We start from the raw sequence: 21,668 nt of genomic DNA on the forward strand, positions 1-21,668 counted from the left end.
GGTTTATGAGATGTAGTGCCATGTGCCATACAATACAAGATAAACATCTGTTGTTATTTCAGTAAACTTAAATCAGATGTTAAGCTTTTTCTGCAGGGGGATAGTGGCACAAAGAAAGACCTTTTTTTCTTACCAAGGTGGCCATACCCTGTGCAGGGAAAAGTGGGAGAGGATTTTGGAGAGGAGTTAAATAAATACTGTTAAAGCACTGTGGTGGCGTGAAGTGACCTGCTGCACCCGCGGCTGTACCCAGGCCTTCAACCCTGACTTTCTGCCCAGACAGACATTTGCTAACGGGGAGGCCAATGCTGCGAGCACGGAGGATGAGGTACAGCACTGGCTTGCTGAAGAGCAAATCCAAAACCAGACGACTGCAGTGGAAAGGTCTTTGTGGGCTCTGGTGGCTTTTGTGACACCAGGCAATCCCCTCACCCCTCTGGGCTTACAACAGTAAGGATGGAAGCCTCTGGTTTGGGATTAGCGTTTCAAATCAGAACCCTAGTATTTCAAACAAATTGTCAGACTCGATTTCTCACTGCCGCTAGGACAGCTTATTCCATGTGGCTTGGAGACAAGCTGCGATGCCCACGGCAGCGTCGGGGCAGCCGCCGGACACCCACACCCCTTCAGCCCCAGGGAAGGCAGGGCTGCAGCGAGGGGACTACTGGTCCCCAGCAGGTAAAGGAGGTCCCCAGCAGGTAAAGGAGACCGTGCGCTTGCCCACACAGAGCTGAAATCCAAGTGAGAAGGCATTGCCCATTTGCCATGGTAAGCCCACGACAGCTTGCCATCAGTATCACGCTTTGATTTAACAGCATCAAATAGCTCCGTTTTATATACAGTATCCCACATCTTAAATCGTACGGAATCAGTCTTAATTGCTAACTTTGACAGCTGTCTACTTTCCTCATTACACACGGTAAGCTGTAAGGTACAGCTAAGTTAATATTCCAAGCTGTTTCTGTTTTCAGCATATTAAAAGGGATCTTATATCCCCAGCACCAGACAGCATATGGAGTTCAGCTCTCCGAGCCTTAGGGTAAAACTTCCAGGGGTTATGCTGGACCACTGGAGATGTTGTAAAAAGGAAATTTTGCAAGGTACAGTTCCAGGAGCTGGGCTTGCTTGTGTTTCTCTGCACAGTGGTTACCGGCAGCGCAAATGAACCATAGACCAAATGCAGAGCTCCGGATAAAGTAACAGTAATCTGCCTTTGTGTCCAATTCCAGATGTATTTCTGTTCAGCTTTTAATTCGGAAATTTTGTGGCATAAAGCGATTTAACAATGCACTTTTAATGACCCAATATATATATCTTTTGTTTCATTTTTATTTACCTTAGCAGCATACTAAAATATAACCAGCATACTCCAGTTTTTTACATTATATTTTAATTAGTGTTTTTTATATATGAAAGACAAAGACGCTACTCAGCACAAACACACATCTACTGTGCTGCATTTCCCAAGGCACATAATTTAATACCCAGAACACCAAGTCTCTCTCCATCAAAGTTAATACTCCCTGGCCAGGCCTTGGTCCGTCTGGTAGCCGGGTTTTAGGGCCCACGTGAGCAGAGAACAACGCTTGTTGTTCTTCCAGAAGGACCTGATGGTTTACAAACTCAAGAAACTTCACACAAGAATTAGTATGGCTGTGAAAGGAACTGAGGGCAGGCAGATGTGCCCCACAACTAGTTAAAAAACAACAACAACAAAAATTCCTAAAATTAACAGTCATACGTGCAATAAGGAGAATGCAAGAGAAAAGAACAGAACTTTTCCCAGAATGGATGCTCAGTGCTGCCCTTAGCACTGTGTGTTGCACATTCAACTTTCTATATTTCCCTAAATATTTTCATGTCGAAAACCCCTCCCAAGGCCAGGAGCGGAGTTCAGGCTGCTCGTACCCATCTGTAACAGCCTGGCCATCCACGGTTTTAATCCCGTGCAACATTTATGGAGCATTCCTTTCCTCCTCCTCTGAAGCAAGTGCAAATACTGCTTGGCAGAGAAGAGCTACCCGCAAGGAAGGAGTTCCTCGGGGCAGTTACACCAGAACTCGAACTAACCATAACATCACACGTCTGAATAATACTGTGAAAAATATATAAAATATGTTATGGCATTAAAAGTTTAAACATCATAAATCTCAAGCACGCTATTTACTAGGCTGCGGAGGTGACAGAAACAACATTCTGAAGTGGAACGAGAAGGGAAAAGAGGAGGGGAAAAAGAAGGGAGCGTGGAGCCAGCGCGCGGGGAAGCCCCTAGGGAGCGGGGGGAACGCGGCTCAGAGGAGATGCGATGCTGGTGGGAGCCGCACACGCCTGCATAGCAAACTGCTCGGGCAAAGGGTGTTCAGGAGAGGCAAGAAAGACGACGACAAAAATCAGGTCGGAATTCAAAGGAAAAGAATATCATGCATGTAAAGTCAGGTCCTCCAGGCGGGTCACTGCTGTCCTGCTGAAGCTCCCCAGCCACGCCAGCATTTGCACGGGGATTACACAGAAAAGCGAGGATAACATTGCTGGCTACAACACTTGCTCCAACATTGGCCAAATTTCAAGATAAATTCAGAGTTCAAGCTTGGATCCCAAAAAGGTTTTGTCAATTTTCGAGTCGGAACCTCGCTAAAATGTCAAATTGCTTTGAGCTTCTTTCCACGTGCTTTATTACTGATTTATTGCTCTCGGGCTCTGCGTTACAGTTCAGCAAATAGCATATTTAAGGAGAATGTTTAAGGAGTCACCGTGAGAAATATTAAAATGAGCAACTGCAAACTTTGCAGACTGTCAGCCCAAACCTCGGATAAGTTATTTGGGGTCGTAATGGCAGAGAGGTGTGTTTCTTTGTTTTATTGGGGGTGGTGCCAGTGATGCTTTTTATTATTGTTTTATGTATTTCTGCAGTTTTAGGTGGCTGGCTGCATATACAAGCTTTCAACAAGGAATCAACAAGAACCTGTTTGCTCCTCGGAGCCAGTAATTCTTAAAGCCCCCTGTAAAACCATCTCTTCCAGGACTCCTGTTCCCCCGCCTCTCTCAGCAAACACCACTCACAGGCTGAGCACATCACAACTGGTGGGGTAACACCGTCACGGATCAGGGCCGAGCACACAGAGCCCAGCGAAAGCCCCGACACATCGCGCACGTGGGCAGAGACGATTTCTCATGCAAACCAGCTTACTTGAGTCATAATTCAGCACAAATTCAATTTTCATCTGTAACTGTGAACTTTTCTCGCTTTCGTAGCTTCAAGTCAGCTCATTAACATTACTTAGACATCATTTTTATAGTTGAATTATACTATGTTTATACTGTGGAATTCCATTACTTAATTGCTTCACTACTGGAAATTTCAGTGGGGTTCTCATTTTTCGCATAAATCTTGAGAATAAACATGTTTCTGTATTTCTCTTAATTAAGTGCATATTTCATAAAAATAGCCAACACAGACAAATTAAGCAAAGCATCATTTGTTTAATCAAATGGGAAATTCATGCTGCATGTAAATGGGGAAACTCCAAAAGCTTTGGCGTTTGCTTCCGGTAACTGCCAGAGACTGGGTATTCCTCCAGACTATCCAAATCTGCTCGAGCCTCCAGAAATGCCCTGCAGAACAGCACGACTGGTCTAAAACAGGGGGGGATGACGACACCCACAGTGTGAAGGGGGAGAGAACCCAGGGAAGGAAGGTGCCTGGGGCTAATCCCTCTGCTCCACGGCAAGGTCGGTTACATCCCTGTTTTGCTCTGCATCAGGCAACCCAAATGTCTGAGATTCCTTACTGATGCACTGCCTGTCTCCCAGGAAATCTGCTCTGGATTCAGGTTGTTTTATCGAGGCTTTTATCTAGAAAAAGGGTAGAGGATCAGTTTGGTTCACTGCTGTGGTGGTGAGATTTCTCATCGTCTTTTTTTTCTTTTTAGGGGATCACCGTGTACACAAGTGACTGGGTTACAGGGCTTTAAAAAAATTGGTAGCACACGGGGACAATGGTACAGCATTTTCCCACTCCTAGTGTAGAAACAGCACACAGAAGAGATGTTCTTGAGATGACAAGGAGAAGCAAGAAGTGAAAGTGAGCAATAGGAGGAAAAAAATTCCTTAATTCTAGGTCAGTGGTGAGAATATCTTTTCTTTTAACTTAAATTTGCTTCCTCTTCTGCACAGAAGTTTTTGCAACTGTTCTGAAGTTTAACAATGGAAAAAATAAAGGCTTAAAATTATTAACTGTTACAATTATTCAAAATTTTAAAAGCTATTTTGTGCCCTGACTTCATCCCCCACCGACGAAGCTTCCCCTCGCTCCAGGGCACGGAGCTGGGAGTACCCTCGCAGCCGCTGCCTTCGGGGAGCTGTGCCCTGGCCGGCAGCATGCTGTGTTCAGGCTCATGAATATGTTTACTGAAAGATCCTATTTTGAGCACCGTATTATTCAGACATCAAAACCATTTAGAAATTATCACCTGCCTTGGCAGAGCAGCGGCAGCCGAACAATGCGAGCATCTGGATTCCGCGGCCGTGTCGGCCGTGGCAGCTGGCACCGAGTGCTCGGCCTCACTCATCGCTTTCTGAAACCCTGCCAGACTCGTACTTCCTAAATGAAACCTGGCTGAACAGCGACATTCGGTTCCTCTAGAGTCCTGGAGGAATCGGGTGATTTATGGAAACCAGCTACTCGCACTTGAAGCCCAGGCTAAGCGATAATCGATACTTTATCAATATTTTTAATATGGCATTATGGACTCTGATTTTTCTTTCACTGAGATGTCTGCAGCACTATAAATAACCTCCCTCCCATAGCAGAGGAAGGTCCGACTGCAGCACTGACCCCTGTGATCAGCACGGTGGGAGCTGCGGCTCACCTCGTGTGCTGCGACGCGCCAGGAGAGCACCGCAGGTAGCGGCCAGGCTAGGGAAGGTTCCTTCCCCAGGTACTTGCAGGTTATCAGGGAACACGACATAGAAAATATGAGCACATTTTTGACCGTTCTTCAATAACAATTATTTCTTGAGGCAATGTGCACATTGTGATACACCTTACTTCTGAATTGCTCTGCAATTTCCCTGTAAAGCCAGCGCCGGTAACGCAGCTAACTTGCTTGAGTAGTTAGAAGAATGCCTAATCCTGAGCACAGCTCACACTGGCTTCATTTGAGAAGTGCATTCTCTAGATTTCACAGCTGAACAGGTTAAAAAAAAAATTTTAACTAGGAAAAGATGGCATCAGGAAGGAATTGATCCTACCAGACGGGCGCCTCAAACAGCAGTTGTTCTCACCTTTTACTACGTCAGACACTACAAGGCTTGTAGCAAAGGGTCTGAGCAGTTCTATTTCACCACAGGAGAGAGCTGAAGAGGGATAGCAATGTTCTGGAATCGTTTGTCAGATCAAGCACCAGCTCTCAGCTCCGAAGGACAAAAATTAATGGAAATGTGACCAAGTGAAGCTGAAGCCTGATGGGAAGCAGAAGCCCAATATCCTCCATACCCATGCACCAAATGCTGCTGATCTTTTCCTCTTCTGAATGCAAGAGGAGTTCCTCCAGCTGGCACCACACAGCCCACGCGGTGTAACCTGTGAGATCGGCTCTTGCCTTTGCCCCGTGTTTCTGCATGCAAGCAGGGGTCTGCCAAGCAAAGCTGCTGCAATTTCTAAGGGACTAGAAATGAAAACATCAATGCTAGAGGCCAGAGAAAGTGGTGCACTTTGATCAGAGGGACCTAGCTCAAGCACTTCAAAGATCAAGCTTGATTTTCAGGTGGGTATTTTTCGAGTTTTAAGAAGGCAGCTACCAGTGAGAGCGATGCTAAGCCTCCCGGGCCGGGTTTTGGAGGGTCAAAGGTCACAACAGTTTCAGTTGCATTCACAAAATCCCAGTGCTTCCCAGTGCTTAAAGCTATTTTAAGAGCTGTGCCTTTTTCTCTTTACCTCCTTTATCTCTAATTCTACCTGCTCTTGAGAGCATGAAGTAGGCAGGTGGGAAAGCAGGGCACCAAAAGCAAGAAGACCCGCAAGGCACCGAAGGCAGAAGACCCCCTCTGGAGCCACTCAGTGTCCACTTCTGATACAGACATCTTTCCCCTTAGCTCTGGCATCTTGTGTTCAACATTTTGCTGTTCATCAGCTGTAGCCATAAAATCTAATACCCAGGTTAATCCAACAGCACATTAAGTTTTTGTCCCACGACACCGAAAATAACAAAAGCTGACACAATGAGCCAGCAGACACACACATGATTTTCTCCATTTCTTGACAAAATAGTCCATTTAAAATGGAAATAAGGACATCGGAAATCAAGACATGAAAAAACCCAAAGCTTCAAGTTTAGCTCATATGTTCTCACTGATACCTACAGCACAAAGCTGCCTATTACAAGCAAAAGCAAGGGGGATCACATTGCTCGAGCCTTTTGCTGCTATGGTCGAATTGCTAGTTTAGGTTTTCGTGGCTGGCTTCTTTATCCATGCAGGGATGCCCCTTATAAAAAGCTGATTCTGAACAGCTGAGAGCTCTGTAATATCCGAAGCAGCCCCCAACCTACCTTTACCAAAACAGCATTGCTACATGGTGCGTTTTAAAGGGAACAAGACATACAATAAAACTTTTATTTCCAGCAGGCTAGGTTGCTTCCTACACATCTGGGCAGTAACCGAGGCTGTACACCAGCGCAGCGAGGGCTGTGCTCCTGACAGGCACACATGGCTGTAATGAAACATCGATACTTCTCGTAAACCCCACGTTCAACGTGTTGGCACGGAGATGCCTTTAATCTCATTCCACGTGTAAAGTCCTCTCCCCTCAGAAAAGCTCTTCCTCCTGCAGAAACCATCCGCAGCGTGCAAAGGAGCCGGTGGCTGTGGCTTTCAAAGCAAACCCCAAACTATTACTCCATTTTCCGCTGAATAAAAGTATTGAGGACCCTTTGTCAGGGAGGAGCGAGGCCGCCTGCCTTCCTGCTCACAATGCCACTCTGTTCGGTGGGCCGCGGAGGGGTGTTGCCCGAGAGATCCCAGCGGGGTCCAGCCCGCCGGTAACGCGCTCCGACCGCTCGCGGCAGCCACCAGCCTCCTCCACGCTTCCCTTTGAACGAGGGTCGTCTGTTGGGGCCGGGGAGCAATTTAAAACCACCGGGAAAGGGAGAGCTTGGGTAAAGGAGAAAGAGCGATCCCTTATCAAAGCCACCCCCACAGCAGATCGGGGCAGTATGGCAGGGTCAGACCCTGGACCCCCACGCCTCCAGCCCCGATAGCGGGCTTTTGGCAGCCTGACCCGGCTCCGAGGGGTTCGATTCACGCCTCCGTGGGGGGCGAGGGGGCAAGTGAGGACCTGGAGTCACAGGCGGTCTGAATTCCAAAATTCAGAAAAATAGGAAATGAGATTCACCAGGTAGCTGTGCTCCCCACGCCTGATATTTTGGGGGGAGGGGGGCGGCTTCAAGGTCCGTTCACAGACTTTCTGTGAAATATTTCACATACATGCACGGGTGAGAAGAAGCCCCAGGACCACGCTGCATGCTTGCTCTGTAGCGATGCTCGTGAAGGGAGTTACATAAACCTGCCGGGCTGATCTCTAGGTGGGAGAGGGTGGTGCAGCACAGCAGACTTACTTTCAGAATGATTTTTCACTTTGGCTCCGTGTTATTGGGCCACATCGCATAGGTACCAGCTTATACCCACTGAGAACTGCCCCATTACATTTAGTTTCTCATCTAAAGTGGAACCAAATTCTTATTTCCCTGTTGTTGTTTTTTCTATGAAGGATAAAAACACTTTGCGTAAGAAACAAGCAAGTTTCAGAAACAAAGTGCACACTCTTGCAAAGAAACTAAAGGGTTTGCCTTCATCAAACAACTGCAATTTAAAAACACCTCCATGCAGAGATGTTCTGATGTGTTTTCTTCGGGCAGGAAACATCCCAGAGTTCAGTACATACAATTTAGAGTTCTTCTACTACCTTTAAGTGTTTGGGGGGGAAACAATCTGTTTTGATAACTCCTGACATTAAACAGTGATAAATAATTAAATATGTTTAACTGTTTCATTAACTAAAGATAGATTGAGAGCGTTCCATAGATAGAATATAGATCAAAAAGATTGAGACTGGCTGTAAATTCCCCTGATGTTTTATGACACCATTTGTATTCTGTCACTCACTAGCTTTATGTATAGTCCAAGCTGTGAACTGAATACCCCATTCAGAAAGCCACTCACTCTGCATGTTATTGCAATTTAATATTTTCACACACAGACACATCATTATCTTGGAACCTGACACTGCAAGGAGAATTCAGTAATTTTTCAAGAGTGCTTTTTTTTTGTTCTAATGCGAGCACTGAGGCAAAAGATTGATCTAAATGACCACTCTTCCAATATTTAGTCTCTAGATAGATAGATCAGCAGGTAGATATTTGTCTATGTTTTCATGGATTCTTCTCATTTCAAACATGTATGGATGCAATTTCACTGAAAGAACTAAAAAGAAAGATTAAGAATCTGTCATTACTCACAAGAATACCCCTTACATAGTTACAGCTTGAGACTGAGAACCAGATATGCATATATTGACAGCGAAGTCCTCAAGGCTGTCTCTTCAGTCTTCAATTACTGAGACGTGACTATGGGATGGGATTACTCCACTGACGCTGGGATCCTGGAGGGGCAGTGACTACACATTCCTCTGGGCTGGGTGAGTAGAATCAGCCACATTAACAGCTCTTCAAGTTACAGGTAAAAATATGTATTTATCAATATTTTAAGAGCCAGGTCACATCAGGAAAAGGACTTTAGAAGTAGAGACAAAGGCACAGCTGATTGATCCATGCAAACAGGTCTATCATACACCGGACCCTTGGTAGCTAATCATTAACGAGCATTACATACAAACTCAGATATAACAAAAATCTTTATATGCAAACAGCATCGATGTCCCAAGGAGCTCAGTGCCTCGAGGGCCTGCTCCAAAGTCCAATGAAGCCGATGGAAGGACTGCCGTGAACTTCGGCAGGTGCCGGGGCTGCAGCGAGGGTTCCCCTGCGACCGCCTTTGCTGCAAGTGACAAAGCCAGCCCGAAGCTCCAGCCGGTCACAAACCACTGTCATTAATGCTGCACATTCCCAGGAATCAGCTGCAGGACAAACCTGATACTAGCGGGCAGGAGGAGAAACAACGAGTGTGCAAGGTTAAAGGCAAACTTCCACTGTGGAACCCCTGTCTCCTGGGCTTGGGTTAGACATGAGCCTCAGCCTGCCCAAACGATGCCTTCAGTGCTACCATTAAGGAAGAAAAGAGGGTCCCCATCCTAAGCAACACCCCAGAAATCTTCCATAGTTTCTTATTTCCTTCACCCAGACAGCACGGCAATAGACGTGCAGAAGAGACCCTTCATAACATGAACTCTGGGGCAGGACATTTCTCTGGTCAGCGCCCCGAGACTTATTTCTCAAACTGCTGAACAACAACGCTTTGAAGCAGTTACTGTCCATTGGGCAAAAATAGATTTATAGACGCGTGTTAAATGCACACTCCTTTTTCTGATCTACTGGAACAGACAGCACTATTACATAAATCAATATTTAGCTGGGGCATTGACTACTGGATCACACGAGAAACTTTCTGATTACGGCTGGAGGCTACGCACGTGAATATTTACACCGAGCCCTCTGTGTTCTGTCAGGATGCAGGGAACTACACATTAACTGGAGAACTACACAAAATTGCTGTTTTATCTGAAATGGAAGTTAAACAGTAATACACAGGTTTAAAGAGGAAATGAAATACATACGTGTAGGTCTAACGCCCGGATCATCCACCTGTCTGCCTATCTGAACCACTGCAAGGAACCCAGAAGCGGGTTTTCTGAAGAATATTTAACAAGGTGATAGCCATTTCGCTTCACAGGTGCTTTGTTGTATTGTTTTAAATCAATAATCATATAACCCCCTGACAATAAACTATTGGAGGAAGCACGAGGCTTTACCTAAGGGACGGAGACGTTCTGCTCGTCTGGAAAACCACCCATCTCCCGGAGCCTGGGAAAGCATCAGTAGCTCTCCAGCCGTGTCCTTAAGGACACATCCATGAAATCAGCTTGGATTTCCTGACGGCTCACCTTTAGCTGCCGCTACCAAGAAGCTGTTAAAATTACTGTACTCGTTAACAGGTGCAATCAAAACCAGAAGACAAAGGCAGAAATTCTGTTCTGAACTTTATCTGGCTAAATACTTGAAGAGTGCTCTAGCAGGAAGAATTTAAGAACTCCCAAAGTAACAAAGATCTGTTTTTTATTCATTATATATGGGATATATGAGCAGAACTGTTTCTGAGCAGAGGGCTTTTCAAAGTTATCCATGAGGCATCAACTGCTTTTTAAATATGACTATCGTGCCATGTAGGGATTTAAATTTATTTTATTCCTATGTGATAATTCTGAAATAAAACACATGATCACTTGCTAGTTGTGCTTGTTCTCTATTTCACATTTACGTAATAAAATATAAAATGAAACCAGTCCTTTTCTATAAACAGAAAAAATGGTAAAGCAATTTTATACTACATGAACTTCAAGCACAGCCATTTAAAAATTAATTTACATGATTGAGCCCAAAAGGTCCATTCACTGTGAAATAAAAAACACTAAATACTATCCTGGAAGGACAGAAAATGCCAGGCTGCATGTAAACAAAAGCATTTCTTTATAAGCATCTGAGATGGAAATAAAAGATTTTTAGCAAAAACTGAAACTTGCAAGAACAAAAAAAATCTGATCCAGTAAATTCAGCAAAAGTCTCCCAGTGACCTCAGCGGGAGCTGGAGCAAACCCAAAGATCATTAATGATACGTTTATCCTGAAATCACAAAGGCAGGTACACAAAATCCCTCCCATTTTACAGATGAAGTAGCTGAGGGTAAATTATTTGCTTAAGGCAGTAAAGCTAGTTCATCAGCTCCGCCAAAAAGCAACTCAGGCTTTTTCTGCACCCTAGACTCATCTCTGGTCAACTAAGGCCCAAAAATTGTTGTTTTTTTTCTCCTTTTTTTTTTTTTCTTCTTTTCTTAATAGCAGCAAAGGCCCCTGCCCCCAGTCCCATCACTCTACAACTTTTCCATGCTCTGAGCACAGCTTCGCATCCAACTTTCCATATTTTCTAACAGCCAAAGGATCGAAGCCCGGCAGCGCGGGGCTGAGGGAACAAACCCATGTGCTGGCCGCAGCCTTGCGCCGGAGGCCGGGGTGCAGCGAGGCTGGAGCCTCACCCCCGGCACAGAAACAGCCCCAGAACCGCACTGCAGGGGGTTCAGTGCCACTGCCTGCACCTTGCTACAGCCCAGCCGCTTCCTCAGCCTGGCTTCAGAGACCGTGCCCAGCTGCGTGAGTCCTCCCAAAGCGATTTTATATCAAGAAGGAAACAAAGCTGATTTTTTTTTTTTCCTCCCGCAATACCAATAAAACATATCTGGGTATCGCTTGTACCAAAACACCACTGCTATAAAGTTAAAGATATGGAAAAGAAAATTAACTACTGTTTATGGCAGTGGTGGAAGGGAAAAAAAAAAAAAAGCACAATGCATGCAGGGGACAGATGGCTTCTATCCAATATAGCCCCTCTTCTGTACATTACTTTGAAAAGGAAGTCCAGGCCACTTCAGAAAATAGCAATCTGTGTAAAATATGCTAAGGTTATATAATTGATCATTGCATGAGTTAAGAAAAAAACAGTTTACATCCCTCCATCTGAATATGGATCTGCAAATGCTGAAAGTGAATGTGCTTAAACTAGCTGTATACCAATATTTGTATATATTCTGCACATACACAGAAAATCTCTTGGGTCATGTGCTCAGCTGGTGAAAGTTAGCATCATCGATGCTGATACTGATTTCCATGAGTTGAGATCTGGCCTCTCATTTAAAAAAAAATCCTGAATTTTGTCAGTTTAACCTCAGCTTTCGCAGAAGAATCAGGCATGTGAATTAGAACGTGTTCTGCTCAGCATTATTCACTGGTTACACACGCATCCTAAACCAGCATTGTGTGCACTTCCATATGAAAGGCACACATACTAAAAAAAAAATAAAATAAAATAAAAAGGAAAGAACAGTTTTCTGGCTAAATCGCGCTACCTGAACAATACCTTGCCTCACAAAGTGCCAAAACCCAGTCACAAACCAGCTGAGTGCCGAGCTCTGCCCCACACCCCATGAAAGGTCCCGGTGAGCACGGCGCTCTGCAGGGTGCAGCCTCTCCTCTTCCCCCCCAGCCTCCAAGGACCACAGAAAAACTCAGAACTGCTGTATGGGAAGGGCTTGCTCCGGGGTAGCTTATCAAGAAAAGCTAGCAGAAGAGGGAGGTATATTCAAAATGATGTCTAATTCCGTAACGCCTTAACCTCCACTGCCAGGAAGAACTGTTCCGTGCACAGGTCGTACCAAAAGCTAGGCTTGCAAACCGGTGCAAGCAAATTCAGATGAAAAAATAAATAAATAGGGAGTGTGATTCGGTGAGCACCAACTGCCCATCTTCAGATGGGAGCTTCAGACAGACAGGCGTGGATTTTCTACAGTGGAAGCAACCCCCGAATCGTTCAGTAAAACACACGTGTGATAATGAATAGCCAACCTTCTCTGGTGGTGATAAGATATTTTAACTAAAAACATCAGGGCATGTTTAAAAAATGATTACAAATTATTTTAACAGTGTATTTGCAGAGGGTTATAAAAACAGCTATAATATTTTGTCTTGGATTCTAGAATTACCAGTGTGACAGCTAATGCAGTAATGATTTGTTTCAAATGCCAGTGTTTAAGCTGTATAAAGCTGATTTTATACATTTTTCCAGTAGGCCGCATTGTAGTTAATGAAATTAAACACACCAATCGCATTTGTCCCCAGGGGATGAGGAACTGAACACGCCACTGGTTTATTTTTTTATTAAAATAAATTGCAGCCAGCAAGATGGACTAATTGCATACAGAATTGAAAAAGAAACATTCCATTGATATAATTAAGCCAATTTTCATGGACAAAAATAGTTATAGTGGATATAAAATAAGCAGAGCATTCACTACAGTTTGACTTCTCCCCACCCTCCATATTTTGTACAGAACATTAACTATTAAACAAATATGTTTCTCGAAGGGGCTGACAGTGTTATCTAGTAATGATGGCTAAATTGGCCGCAAGAACTGATGCCAGGGCATTGTGTCTCATGGCTTTGGCGAGAGAGTCCATACGCCAAAAACAACAGACCAGTAAAAAAAAAAACCTGCCACATCAAAATAAGACCTTAAAGCAAAACACCTGAAAGATGTAAAAAACTATCAAGACAGAAATAAATCGGTGCCCATCTTATTTTGGTCCACCATTTTCACCCCGAATGCTTGTGCAGTCTTCCCGGATAGCTGTGGCCCAGGCTCCCCAGTTTACCCGTGCCACTACAAGCAGCGAGCGGTTAAGGGAAGATGAAGCCTTTCCACACCAGCTCAACAGAGACCAAGATTTACCGCAATAGAAGCATACTTCTGAGGCCTACTGGAAGTAATTTGGCCGCCCCCATCCATTGCCAGCTGGGAAATGTCTCCCCCGGAGAACCAGCGGCCTCGTTTGCAGAACGAGAGCGGGTGCCACGGCACAAAAACGCCTTCCTGGCCTTCTGTAGGGTCAAGCACATCTGCGGGGCAATGTGCTGGACGTTCACCCACCCTCTCCCCGCACACCACGTGCTGCTGTGGCACAGCACGGGTGCCTTCACGCCGAGAAGCACTTCGCTCTGTGGAGAAGGAGCTGGGTCCCAGCCCTACCTGCTCACGTCGTGACCCTTACCGCAGGGAAATTTCTTTCCGATCGCAAAAAAACACGAGCAGCTAATTCAGGCTGCGAGCGTTCAGAAGCACGAAGAAGTACACTTATTCCAGGGATGAAAGTCGTATTTCATTTTTATTAGCAAAGAGGGTCACATCATTCACTGAATGAAGAAAAGGAAAAAAAACTCGCCGGGACAGGGACACTCTGTTACAGATTTGGACGCTACACAACGCACAACCTACTGCAATAAAAATAAAAATAAACAGCCCGTGAGTAGGTACCGGTGATGCATGAAAATCCATTAAGAAAATAAAAGAAATAATAAGGTCATAGATCTTTTCCACTACGACATCCCTGACCTGCAATTCCTCCAGAAAAAGAGGGCATATTTAAGATCCGAAAACACAGCAGTAATTTTGGTGTGGAATGCTGCAGAGCACTGACATATCAACAGGCTGTTACCCAGAGAGTGGAAACAAATGTGTTTGCACATATCCTTCAGATGTCTTTATTCTTAACTGCAGATGGACACTGTATGTGTACGCGTTTACCGATATGCTGGCGACTTACCCCTACAGGATTTAAAATATCGCTTGAGAAACAGGCATGAGAAATTCATTATGCAGCTGAGATTTTGACCCTTTCAGCTAGCGTTCAGAATTGCGTGAGTTTGTCATTTAAATAATCCGGCTGGAAAAAAATAAACACGTCCAGTGAGAGTGGAACAGCCATCACGTTGTGGAAACACAGCCTGAGCTTCCCTGGCCCGCAGAGCACGTACGTTCCTACATGCTGCCCCCTTACACCATAGAAAAGGCCTAGGCTGCAGTGGAATTAAAATCTGCATTTAGACAATTTCACACACCAGAAGTTTACGGCAACAGGAAAAAAGTAACAACTACAATAATAATAATGGAACGCAAATTTTGCAGCTGGAAGGGCAAAAGCAAGTCTGAAAAATGTGGCCTCTCTGCCTGATGCCATCAGCAGGAGCGGCCAGGGATCCTCCGGCAAGTGGCCGCAGCCTGCCCCACGTCCCCAGCGGTACGGGCAGCTAACAATGCTTCCCCACCAGAAAGGCGGCCACCGAGACTTACCTCATTAGTGTTTGCAAACTTCTCCAGGCCTTTGTCTTTGAAGCACTGTACTAAATAGTACAGAGCTTTCATAAAATATATAAGCCATAATAATCGGAGCCGTAATAACAATAATAATACTTTTCACTCAACAGGGCCTTTCCTTCTGAGAATCTCAGGGTGCTTTACAAACATTAATGAGTGCCGCCACGCCACAGAAGGATATTTCCCTCTTAAACAGAAGATGCCCTTGTCAGTCACTTCAGGTATTTCACTTCACAGCCGAGGCTGCTCTGCAGCCAGCAGCGCAGCCCGTGCGGGCAGGTGTAAGCTGTGTGCAGCAGGCAGGCTGCGGCGCTCCTTTATCACCGGTCACGGAGCGGTTACATCCGACTGAGGAGCGGGGATATTATTACAGCGAGCAACAGCTATGAATTACACCGCTCCTCTGTTGTGAAATCCTAGCTCCCGCATTGCATTTTGCCCAGAAGCGAGTGGAGATTTTGTGTATTTCAGGTACGCTCGGCTCTCTCCCGTGCGGTGGGTCAGAATCCTGCCCGTGTCAGTCTGCTGTGAGACGGGGAGCGCGTGGCTCGGCGCTGGGTGCTGCATGCTTGTGGGGAACAGAACAGCAATTCTCTGCTCCTTCTGACTTCAGCCTTCCTCGGATATTTAAATAGGAACCTCTGGAAGCACGCTTGTTTTATTCTGTGAGTCCCCTTAGCTTCTTACAGACCCACATTTGCTGACCTTGGTTTTACACTGCAGTTTCAAAACAAAGTCTAAAAATAAGGCAGCTTTACTTGTTGTTAAACAAAGTTTATAAAATACTAGTCACCGCATTTCTGCGCATAGCTCACAGGCTCATCAACATGCAGAGCCTGCAATTTTTTGAGACCTTTCTACAAGCACTATCAGTCCAACAGACGAATGCATCTGCACAGCCACGCTTTGCATCTGCACAGCCTCCTTTTAGCACACGGGAATTCAGGGACACGGGAACAGCGTGCCATTCTGCGATGCACTGCACAAACCTACGTTTATAGATGCGCACACGAACGTCCTGTGATGCAAACACACGTGGATAAAACATCACAAGCACCGCACACAGACACCTACGAGCATCGACTTTATTACAGGCCAGAATTAAATCCCCGATGTCTGTGTCTTCTTCAGCCTTAGCACTTTGGCACCTTAAAGCCGCCAGGCTACGGGCAAGTTCAAACAAAGTCTCCCTCGGCAAATAACCAATTCAGCCCTCCCTTTTGCCAAGTTTCTTCCCAGGACACGGGAGAAGGGAGCTCTTTGCAGTTGTTCCCTCCGCACTTTCTCAAATAAATCAAACGTGCGCGGGGAGGCAGGGAGGGGGGTGAATTGATAAATTATATTCGTAGAATTTAGGTTATATATTTTTTTTTAAGACTAAACCGATTTTAAATCCTTGCTAATTTTTGTTGAAGCGCTAATTACACATCACCTTAATTAGCGGATCAACTCCCCCATACCCCCCCCACCCCCCTTTCCCTGCCCAGGATCCCTAATTGCCTAATTGAACAGATCCGGGGCAGGCCGGGGGAGGGCGAGGCGGCGGAGGCTGCCGCGGCGGCGGGCCCGGAGGCCGGGGGAGGCACCTGCGCGCACCCCGCGCCGGGCTGGCAGCCCCTCGCCAGCCCGTGTAGGGACCGGGCAGAGGGACGGGCAGCCTTGAACAAGGTTAAAAATAAAAATACTACACGCACAAAAAAAAAAAAAAAAAAAAAAACTCCATAAATTTTCGGCCTCCGCGTGCTGCGATATCGGAAGCGTCTGTCCCGGCGCAAACATTGGCTCCCTGAGAAGTGGTCCTCGGGCTCCAGCCCCCGCGATCTCCTCTCTCCCTCCTGCTCCCCCTGCCCTGCAGCACCCCCCGGGACGGGGGGCCCGGCCTCCCCTTCGGTGGGCAGAGGGAACAGCCCCGACTGCAACTCGGCCCCAAACTTGAACTTCGCCGTTTTCCTCGCCCTGAAAAGGGAAGGCGGCTGCGAGCAGACCGGCCCCCGTTGTCCAGCACGACCGTTTCTTTAGGACCACGTTTATTTAGGACCGGCCGGCAGCGGCGTTTGTGTTTCGGGAGCCCCCGAAGCGGGGGGCGTTTGGGGTTTGCTGGCAGCGCAGCCCCGCACCGATTTATCCGCCGTCCCTCCGCCTTCTCCCTCCGAGCAAGGGCTGCCGGCTGCTGCAGCCGCTTCTCCTGGGCCGCCGGGGGTTTTATTTTCTAGGGGACGAGGCCCACGGAAGGAAACTTCTCCCCCCGGGGTCCCGCAGAGAAGCCCCCGAGGGGGAGCAGCGGGGCCCGGCCGCGCTCACCTGCGGCCCCCCCGCAGAGGGGCTCGGACAGCCCCCGGCTTCTCCCTGTGCTGCTCCCCTAAAGCCGCCGGGAATCTCGGCGTGACCCCACCGCAGCGCGCACACGCACGTTGAGCCCCTCTGCGAGGCAGGTAACAGAGCCGAATCCCCAGAGGAGCTCCACATCTGCTCGAAATATCGCCCTGTGGACCGAAATTCTGCGGCGCGGGGGGTTGATGCCCTGCCCGCCGCCCCCTTGCACGCCCCCCGGCCCCGGGACACGCGTGGGCACCTACGGGCACCCGCAGGGCCCCGGGGTGCGGGTGCATGGGGGGGGGGGGGGGCTCGGGAAGAGGCCTTGGGGACGTCGTGCGGTCACTGAAGTTGCCACTACCTCGCCGCTGTAAATACGGCGAGATCCGCACACTCGTGTCCGTGTTTAATCTGTTGTGCAAATAAATACTCCTGGGATACTGAAACCTTAGCTTCAGACTACTGTTTTGAACGGTGATCCCTAAAAAATCCTCAGCTGAAACCCCATAAACCGTTGGGCCTTGTACTGTATTAAACACCTGATTTTAATCAGAGCTCTGCCCTCCGAACAGGCACTTCCAGCCCGCGGTAGCAGCAGCTCCCGCCGACACCGGAGGGGGTTTTGCTGCGGCTCCGTGCGCGGAGGGAAGCGGCCGGCTCCAGGCACCCCGCTCCCAGCTCATCGCCCTACCGCTGGAGAAAGCCGGGAATAGAAAACCTGCCGGTCCTTAAATCCTGTCCTCAAGCAGAAGCTCCGGGGAGCCCGGCGGTGTGCGCGGCTGAGCCCCGGGCCGGGCAGGAGGCGCAGCTCCCGGCCGCAGTCCCGCAAAAATCAGCAGCGGCTCGCTCCCGACACGCGCTTCTCCGCGGGGAAGCAAGAAGAATAAATAAATAAATATATATATATATATATATAAAAGAAAAATAAAAGGAAAGAAATGTTCCACTATATTCCACTATTTTCACAGCCGAGAGAGCGCTCTGAAAATTACACTCCTCCTTATACGAAAAAAAAAAAAATACTGCATTTTACAAAAATAAAAAATAAAAAAAAGTTATCGAGCGAGGGCCTTTAAAGCGTGTGTTTATTGAGAAAAAATAAAATCCCGGGATTAACCGAAAGACAACTTCCCAACGAGCGTGGCCGCGGTGCCGAGCACTCCGACCGAGAGACACCCGCGCTGCGAGCAGCATTTCTGCTCAGAGCCGCGGCTGTTGGGGCGAGGAAGGTGCGTGGCTGTCCCCCAGGGGCGTGCAGAGGCTGCTCGGGGAGCCGGGGGACCTTAACGGAGCGCAGTGTAAAGCGGGGCCGCAGCAAGGTAAATCGCTGGGCCTCGGGCTCGCCTGGGCGTTTTGTCGTTTGAGAAAGAAACGCGGGGAGCTGCCACCTCGGCCACCGCGGGGCTCGTCTCCGCCTGCCCGCACCCGAAAGAAAACTCCGGCCCCGGCGCGATTTTAACAGAAATAAGGAAGGGGGGGGGGGGGGGGGGGAACCCCAAACCCTGCAGCATCTCGGCTGGGGAACCGCACCGCAACCTCGGGCACGCTTTTGCCCAGCGCGATGCCCTCCCGGAGGGCTGGGGAGCTGCGGGGGGAGCTGCCGCCGAGCCCCCCGAGCCCACGCGTGGGGACCCGCGGGGGGGGGGGGGGGGAGCCGCGCCTCGCCCCGCGCTCGGCTCCCCCGGCCCCGCCGCACCTGAGCGCTCCCCGCCGGGCCGGGCGGGGGGGGGGGGGGGACACACACGGCCGGGGGGGGCGGCCGCGGAGCTCCACGCCACTGCATCGTCCGGGGCCGAGCGCGACAAAGTCCTCCCGCAAGGCTCCCCGTGAAAACGCACGCGGGGTCAAACGAGCCGGGCGCCGCTATTTTCCGAAGCGTCCTCAAAGCCCTAAAAGCGGAGCTCCCAGCGGGCGCGGACCGCGCTGGAAGTCCCGCAGCCTGCAGAGATTTCGCACGGAGCCGGAGAGAAACAGAAACTAAAGGAGAGGAGCAGCGGAGGGGTGCGGACGGGCTGCCCGGGCACCGCTGCGGCACCGAGCCCAGGAGCTGCTCGGCGAGGAGCCCCCCGGGCGGCTGCGGGGCTCTGCGGGGGCACCGAAGCCCCGCTGTCCCCCTACGAAAACCCCGCTGTCCTCAGCCGAAAATCCAGTCTAAAAACAATTCGAAAGAAAGAAAGAAAGAGGGGTCCAGCGGAAGACGGAGGAAAAAGCTGCGCAAGACTTACGAGCTGCAATTCCACCCCCAAGTAAATTTTAAAAAATTAAAAATTAAAGACACTCCCCCACACTCCCCTCCCCCAGACCTTCTTAACCCCCAGCTGGGACACCCGAGCTGCCTTCAGGATCTTCCCTCTGGACCTGCGAATCCAAAGCCCCTCACTGAGAGCGGATCCATTTTTGCTACAAATTCTCTTCCTTCCCTCTCCTTGATAATCGTTCCCGAGCCTAGAAGGGTTTCTTCTTCTTCATTTTTTTTTTTTAATTTTCCATTTGTTTGCCTGTCTCTCCCCCTCTCTCTCTCTCTCTCCAGCGTTCAGTCTCTCCGGATCGCGCAGGCAGATGCCAAACGCAGACCTCTAGCGCCCACTATTTCAAAAGCCAGGAATATTATTTCACAAGACTTGTTGGAACGACTCAATAAAAAAAAAAAAAAAAAAAAAGTTGCTATCCCCTTTCGTCAACTTCGAGCTAACTTTCGCTTTTCTCCCCCGGCCGCCGGCCCCGCGCGGCTCCGCCGTTCGCCCGCGGCGGCCCCGGCTCCGGCGCGCCCGGCGCTGCGCGGGGTGGTGCGGGGCGGTGCGGAGCGGTGCGGAGCGGGGCGCCCGCTCTGCGCGCAGCCGGGGCCGGGCAGCGCGGCTCCCGCCGCCGCCGCGGGGACCGGGAGGGGGGCTCCAGCCCCGCGCAGCCCCCGGGCCGGCTCCGCGCCGTCCTGGCCGAGCCGCCGCGGAGGTGGGACGCGGAAGAAGGGAGAGAAAGGACCTACTTTTGGGCAGTTTTCTCGCCCTCGCCTTGGATCTCATCGTGTCGGCTTGTGGATTCCTCTCCTCCTCCTTGAGCCCAGAAGCAGCTACACACTATCTTCATCTCCCAAGCATTGTCAGTTTGGACACCTTCGCACATGCGCACAGAGCATTCAATCTGACACCCTCACCAGGGCCAAAAAAACTTTCCAATGTATTCATCATCATCAGTTTTTTTTTTTTTTTTTTGTCCTATCCTCTTCTTCAGACCACTTATCTCTCCCCCCTCCTCTCTCCCAGCACCATCGCAGCCTTCCCCTGATCTGCCCCTTTAAGAAAAATCAGCCCTGGCGGCTCCTAGCCCTCCGCACACTGACCCTACACACTGGACAATATTTAAGGACCAAGGTGCCATCCTATAAAGAGGTGATTATCGTTATTATTCTTCTTATTACTGCTACTATTACTAAATAGCAATGCTGTAGAGAGTTTGTTAACGGATGTCATCCTGTAATCGTACATGTTTTAGACGCGCTTTAATTTTTAACCTGAAAAAAAATATATTTATCTGCGGTAACTTTTCGATCGCTTTCTTTATTTTCTTCCTTTTTTTACCCTCCTTCTCCGCCTCGCCCCCTCGGGCTCGAGGCTGGGGGGGGGTCGCGTAACTTTGAGCTACCAGTTTGCGCTTTGTGTGCTGCCGGCGTTGCTCGCTTTTGTACCGCGATCGTTCCGCTCCGCACCGGCGCTAGCGAAGCCCCCGCCGCTGCCGCCCCCGCTCCTCTGCTCGCGACCCCTCGGACCCAAACCTCCGACCCCGCGGGACCCCCGGGCCCCTCGCCCCGCGCGGAGCGGGCTCAGCACCCGCGGGCAGGGCTCAGCACCCGCCGGGCGGCAGCCGCCGTCCGTGCCCGCGTCCCCAAGGGGCCGAGGAGCGGAGCGGGGCGCGGAGGGTCCCGGCCCCGCACAGCCCCCGCGCAGCCCCCATTTCTTGTGCGTTTCAGGTGCGAGGCAGCGCGGCCGGGCAGCGCTCCCGAGGGACAGGCGGCCGCCTCGCTGGGGGAAGCCGAGAGACGCGCAGACAGCCGAGAAAAGGGGGGTGAGAAAATATATATATATATATTAAATAATAATAATAATAATAAAATCAAGCGATGCCCGCGAGACCCGCAGGACCTGCCCGTCATCCCCGGAAGCGAAGGTAGAGAGAGACCAGGCAGCCCCTCTTTGAAGAAAGGAGCGAAGTGTAAATAGCCCGATGATTGATGTGCTGTCTTTGACTGCGGAGAAAGCACTATTTTAATTCAAGTGGCCAGGTCAGATGGTCACGGAAGAAGGTTGAAAGGTAGGATTTAATGAGATTAATATGGAGAGAGGGAGCGAGAGAAAGCGCGCGCCTTCATAAACATTCAATAAAATAATCGGGTTAGGGCGAGCGCTCGGATCTGCGCTCGAGGTGCTAACCCA

At 49.0% G+C, this 21,668-nt stretch overlaps 1 protein-coding gene and 1 long non-coding RNA gene across 3 annotated transcripts in view; one reads left to right on the top strand and one right to left on the bottom strand.

The window, feature by feature from the left end:
* PRDM16 (PR/SET domain 16) overlaps window positions 1-20,397 on the bottom strand; it is a 290,489-nt gene extending 270,092 nt beyond the window's left edge. For both annotated transcript variants that reach the window (XM_035557638.1, XM_035557637.1), the window contains exon 1: window positions 20,225-20,397. In XM_035557638.1, coding sequence (XP_035413531.1) covers window positions 20,225-20,261 — 37 coding nt within the window. In that variant the 5' untranslated portion in view covers window positions 20,262-20,397. The remainder of the gene's footprint in view (window positions 1-20,224) is intronic.
* LOC126913543 (uncharacterized) lies at window positions 20,260-21,299 on the top strand. Its single transcript, XR_007709074.1, has 3 exons — window positions 20,260-20,415; window positions 20,502-20,627; window positions 21,206-21,299. It is a non-coding gene; the product is annotated as an uncharacterized LOC126913543 (long non-coding RNA).
* The last annotated feature ends 369 nt before the right edge of the window (window positions 21,300-21,668 follow it).

The sequence above is a fragment of the Cygnus atratus genome, chromosome 21, assembly GCF_013377495.2.
Source record: "Cygnus atratus isolate AKBS03 ecotype Queensland, Australia chromosome 21, CAtr_DNAZoo_HiC_assembly, whole genome shotgun sequence".
NCBI lineage: Eukaryota > Metazoa > Chordata > Aves > Anseriformes > Anatidae > Cygnus > Cygnus atratus.